The sequence below is a fragment of the Atta colombica genome, unplaced genomic scaffold (assembly GCF_001594045.1).
Source record: "Atta colombica isolate Treedump-2 unplaced genomic scaffold, Acol1.0 scaffold126, whole genome shotgun sequence".
NCBI classification, from domain to species: Eukaryota; Metazoa; Arthropoda; class Insecta; order Hymenoptera; family Formicidae; genus Atta; species Atta colombica.
The window spans coordinates 7,029,917-7,036,062 of record NW_017259213.1 but is presented as its reverse complement, the minus strand read 5'-3'; the positions used below and the strand labels follow the sequence as shown (position 1 = coordinate 7,036,062).

The following is a 6,146-nucleotide window of genomic DNA, read 5'->3' as shown; positions in this document are numbered from 1 at the left end:
GAGAGAGAGAGAGAGAGAGAGAGAGAGAGAGAGAGAGAGAGAGAGAGAGAGAGAGAGACGGTTCCCCGTCTCTTCAAACACACTTCTTTTAGAGATGCTTTTTGTCAATAAGCTTATAAGCATAAGTATCTAAAGCATTCAAAGATGCTTTTACCCGAGGAACACACAAGAGTCAATAAAAAATCAATATGACTTTATTTTGACTCTTAACGTTTAAACAGTCAATTTTTTTTTTACAATAAGTTATTATTTTGACTTTTATGACGTTAAAATAGAATCATTTCTCTTGGTTCGATGTGTTCCTTGATACTTACGTTATATTATTTGATCTACTTTTTGTATGGAGAAGAGAGAGTAAGTAATTTTAACAAAAGTGAAATTATATTAGAATCATTTTACGATGACTTTCTTTGTGCTTATTCCTTTTGCTTATATATACTATACAGTAGTATACCTTAGCCAGTATAAAGCATCCTCAATTTATTACATAAAATTGATTACCTTCGGCCTTTTTCTTGGAAAAGGGGATAATAAAAAGCCAAAAGCGGACTAACAAAATATGAAAATTGATATAAAAATTAATATTACTTTCCAATAAAAATCATTTTCAATTTATATTTCGTTAGATTATAAAACGTTTGTGTAGAAGTTACTTTATAGCCAAGGCTGTACTATTCTTGTGTGCAGGATGAAAATAAAACAAAATTTTTAAAACATTTTTTTTCATTTATAATTGCCAATAATATCCTAAATTCATGAGAAAGGAAAGATATATACTTTCTAAAAGTTCTTCGTCGCGGTTATGTTTAAAGACATCAAGACACGCTTTTGTTTGCTTAATTTATACAAGAGAAGATGTGCAACCATAGAAAAACGGGCATTGCGGTCATCGTTCCTGTAGTTTTTCCAAAAGGAAATTTAACGCGCGCATGCGTCGTTGGCGATGCGGAAGATAGAATCTAGAATAATGCTCGATAGAATAATGCTGAGTCGTGCTACCGCACGACGACGACGAACGTTGCGTTTTCGAAATCATCGAATCGGCAATTTCTTGCCAGATTCTTGATATACGAAGAATAAAAAGAAGTGTCTCTTCCTTTTCCCATGTTAGACCGAATTTCAGACTATTCGATTCGTCTCGCGCGATGTATTATGGCCTGTATTCTTGAATCTATACCGCGTATGAAAATCTATAATATACGCATAGGTATACTATAGTATTTTCCCTGTTATTTTTCGAGAATAATAAAAGAGAGGAACACGAGTCATCAAAATGGTGATGACGCTAAAATTAATACGATTAATCAAACTAGACATTTTTCTTAGTGCAGAATATCCTTTGGATAAAATGTACAAACAACAAAAAATTCAAAATTAAGATATGGAAGCTTCAAAGATGTCTTTTAGATGTCTAAAGCATCTTTTAAAAAAATGACTTTAAAACGTCTTTCAAGGATTTTTAAGACATCTTATGTTTTCGGACACGTGTCTTGGGTGCTGTGTGGGAGTTGCAACGATGTCGTAAGTCGAGGGTTCGAGGTCAGACATGATCAGACGGAGCTAACATGAATTCGCATGATGTTATAAAGTTATCTCTACATAATTCGCAAACGCAGACGTAGAATGACGTATCACCGCACTCAAGAAACGCAAATGCAAGCTAATCGCACGCAGTGAATTGAACTACAACAGACATTGACATTTAAAGCGTTGACATTTAAATTTAAATCAGATTGCGAATTACAGACGTTCTCCATTTGGTAATCGACCCAAGTTGAATCCTTTCATCTTATATGGAACGCAAAGAGAGATAGAATGATGTTTGTGTTGATTTGTGTCACACTAAATGGAAAGCAACCTATATGTAGAGATAGCTTAACTCGTGTCTCTGTCACCTCGTGCGCCTTCCGCGACAAATTTCACGTTTTTAGCGCGGGAGTTGGAGAGACACGCGCGCGCGCATGCAGTTAGAAGATAAAGGGGCGCGCGCAGCAGCCCACCATCATGACGGGGGGCGGTGGGGAGGTTGAAGGGTTGCACGGGGGTTGCATCGCGCTCCTCCGCCACCAAAGAGGAGAAAGGTGGGAATCGGCAGCGGGTGTCGAGCGGTGTGCGCGCAGTGTTACCTACGTGCGGGGAGCACGACACTCGCCGTCTCTTTCTCTTTCTCTCTCTCTCTCTCTCTCTCTCTCTCTCTCTCTCTCTCTATCTTTTTCTTTCTCACCGGACTTTCTTTCTCCCATCCTCACACTCACTTTCCCCCATTTTTACCGATGTTCCGTTCGAGATTTGTGTGTGTTCCTTTATGAAAGCTCGTTATTGCCGCGCCGCGCCGCGCCGTTTGATCGGCCCGCAAGCGCGAACTCCTTAATGCTCGCGTCCGATCCGCGGCTGTCCGATAATGCCCGTTATCGTTGCCGCGCACGTTACATGACCCGCGATACGCGCGTTACGGGAATCTACGTCCGCGGGCACGGCGACGGGCACCGGCGACCGAGTAGCACCGGTCCTCGTGACGTAGTGCTAACGCGATCGTGGGGTGACAACCGATGATGATGGATCGTAACGCGAAACTGTAACAACCCCCCCTCCCTTCCCTGGCCACTGCAGTTCGCGATCGTCGCCGTCGCACCCGGTGATATCCTTGATACTCTGCCTTTGCATTGATGGCCGACGGTTTAGGGGTAGATCGAATCCCCTGTAGTTTCATATCGACCATACTCGCAAACCCGTCTCTCGCGAGCGTTTCGACCCGGTCTGCGGAGATCCGCGGAGTCGGACGATGTTATCGAGGAAACCGTGAAGGAACCACCGATGTCACCCCACCTTCTCCCTCCCCTGAGCGCGGATTGTGACTGCTAGCACGAGAGAAAACTCTGTGAAGTTATATGCTCGTGAAAAAAGTGGTGCCTAAGCGTGATTTCTTAACTGTGTGTGTATATGTGAGGGAAGGGAAAATTTAATCAGTGCCTATACGCATCGCACGTGCAATAATCACGAAATTGATTTGTATCAACTCGATCGATCACCCATAGTCTGTACATACACGCATCTCGGGGATAGTTTCGGATTACAATTTTGCGATGCCCGTTTGCCACGCGCCAAAGATCGCGCCCAAGTGTCGAGGCAAAGATAGAGAGCGAGATACGAGCAGCAAGACGGAGGAGATCGCTTCGTTAAAATAAAATTCCCCGCGACCAGGGAGCCTTCGAGATTTCATAAAGCGCGTTTCAACGGGCATGATTGCCGCATTAGGAGTCAAGTACGTGTGTATCGTATCCACACCGTGATATCGGCCTGCTCTATACGTCCTCCCTCCCTCCGAAAGTGTTTCCAATTTAGACTGAAACATTCCACAACGGCATCAGCGATGTCACGATTAATGTTGTGTAATCTTGGCAATACCTCGACAGCGGGAAATGACACGAACAACAACGCAAATACGAATAGCAGTATGGAGGACGATGATTCTTATCCACTGCCTACTATTTATCGGTATGTAGATAAAATATACTCCGTGAATAGTATTTGGAGAAAAAAATACATATATATATATCTTCAAAAAAATGAGAAAAAATGCATATATATATATATCTTCAAAAAAAAAAATATTGAAAGGATTATATAAATTTTTATACGTTAGTATACATATTTAATACAATAAGATTTCTAGAATGTCATTTTTTTGACAATTCTTATTAATGTAATTTTATAAATGTAAAATTTTAATCAATGAGACCAGAAAAGTTTTACGATCTCAAAGAATACATATACGGCTGGTAACTCTATCCGCGAATGAGTCAAAGGATTTCGTTCATTGTCGCGAGTTCGTGACAAAAGAGAAAAAAAAATAAATGTCACGGCGATGTGGGATTTCCGTGAAATATCGTGCGCGTTTCAATTAAAGTTGTCCTGGCCAAAGGTCCCTCCCATTATTTTCGCGATAGACGCGAGAAACGAACAATTTTAATTTCAATCCTTTTGAATCTGGTTTTTTTTTCGAAAGGACTTTTATTTCTAACAAAATAGAATTTTGACTTGAAATTTTAGGAAAGAACACGGAAAAATAACGGTTTTGCTAAAATATCAAAAAATTTTAATTAATTATAAATTTGGCAATAATTATGTTATGACCGTCAAAATAATTATGTAGGTCGCTCTAGTTAGTTGACAGAATGTCAAAATTTTTTGCACCATTATGTAGTCACTAATTTAGTGCATTGATATAAAAAATAGAATAGACACAGATTTGGAAATAATTATATTGAAAATCGAAATAACTATGTAAAATGCTTAAATGATAATAATTTAGGAATTCACGAATTTAGGGTATTATTATTCTATTCTTATCTATTCTCACTAAATAAACAAGAATAAAATTATATTTGTATGCACTCGGATGAAGTTTCTGAACATTGTCCATTATCACTATGTTTGAGCGTCCTACATAATTATTTTGATGGTCCAACGTAGTAATTTTTAAATCTCTCCGTTTATATCTAATTTTTATGTATTTCAGCATGCGCAAATAAAACTATTCTTTCCATGCACAAGTAAAATGAAATTTCTTGGAGACTTATAAAACGCACGCCCGTTTATTTTCATTTCTGTTATTTTGTTGTTTCCCACAAACACGCAAAAGTCAATCTGGCTTTTATATCATCTGGATACTCTCGGTTCTTTTTTTTTTTTCCTATACATTCTGTTCCGCTAAACGCTATTATATCGATCGAACATCGTTCCGCGATTCGCTCCACAACAAGCGGATTATCGGGAATATTTCGGCGGGACTTTAATTATTAAACATGGGTAATTCACAAAGTAATCGCGTCTAGGCTAATGTCGGAGCAAAGTGATCGGTATACACGATACACCGGGCACTCGAGCGAAAGACGATATTCCCCGACCCGAGACCTATCGCCTCTCTTCTTCCCTCCACTGCTCCTTCGTCGGCTTCGTCCCTTGCGCACCGGTGACCCACATCGCGGTGGTGGCGGGTGGCGGACTCACAGTGGTAGTTTTAGCTTTTAAAGGGGCACAGACACAGCGCGCGTCTCGGACGCTCCCAGATGTTCTTGGAAGGCTGCGCCTTTCTAAGGCTGGCGCTCGCAAACGATCGACCGAGCTCACTCGAGTTAAGCGAAATTCAAACACGAGTAACTCGACGAGGATGTACCATCGACGACGATCGCCGGCATCCAATGACGCTTGGCTGCCATTGCATCCCCTCGCACCCCTCAACTCGAACGACCTGCGAGATCATTGGGGTGTATTAGCTTATTTAGACTCGGTTGCATCAACGTCACTTGTAGCTAACTTTGGCCGCAATAAGTTTTTCTTCTTCGGGTTTATGTCATGTATTATATAAAACTGTAATCTGAGAAGGAAGAGAGAGAGAAAGAGACAGAGAGAGAGAGAGAGAGAGAGAGAGAGAGAGAGAGAGAGAGAGAGAGAGAGAAAATTACTGAACTAAACTTACTAAGCTCTATTTTTATCAATATATAGATTAATTTTTATCTTGGGTTAATTTACTCTTTATTTTTTTTTAATTTTTAGAACTGGAAGAAAATAAAAAGTAGATTAAATCGAGAAAGTTAATTTATCCTTACAGAAATCTAATATTGAATAATGAAAGTCCAATACTGAAAGATAATAATTAATTGTTTATTTTAAGTATTAAAAAACACTGCTCAGTATTTCTAGTACTCTATAAATATTAAAATTAATTACTATTTTTCCTGTTAAATTGATCAGTATTAAATTTCTGTAAAGGTACGTTGGTAGAGCTTTATATAATAGACGAGGCATAAACGAATTAATATACGGAAACATTTTAGATCAAAACAAATTACACGCCTCAAAATATTTGAATTACATGGACGAGTAATGTTTTAACATCTGCCACGCTTACGATTGATGTCTACATATTCCTCGAATTATTCATGTTTGAATTTTGGCCAAGTCAGTGTATACATGACTAGAAGTCAAACGATTCATGTCTACGTAATGTTAAGCTAGCAATTAGTCGGTGTTTATAATCATTATGTATTTCATATTCTATACTGGGTTACAACGCGTTAATTTACATTTTTGAACTTAATAAGAAAGCGACAGTTATTATGACAGTGATTTTTAAATAAAAGACA

At 39.0% G+C, this 6,146-nt stretch overlaps 1 protein-coding gene across 1 annotated transcript in view; it reads left to right on the top strand.

The window, feature by feature from the left end:
* The first annotated feature begins 2,091 nt into the window (after nucleotides 1-2,091).
* LOC108694979 (voltage-gated potassium channel subunit beta-2) overlaps nucleotides 2,092-6,146 on the top strand; it is a 16,569-nt gene continuing 12,514 nt past the window's right edge. The window contains exon 1 of the mRNA XM_018204677.1: nucleotides 2,092-3,495. Coding sequence (XP_018060166.1) covers nucleotides 3,371-3,495 — 125 coding nt within the window. The 5' untranslated portion in view covers nucleotides 2,092-3,370. The remainder of the gene's footprint in view (nucleotides 3,496-6,146) is intronic.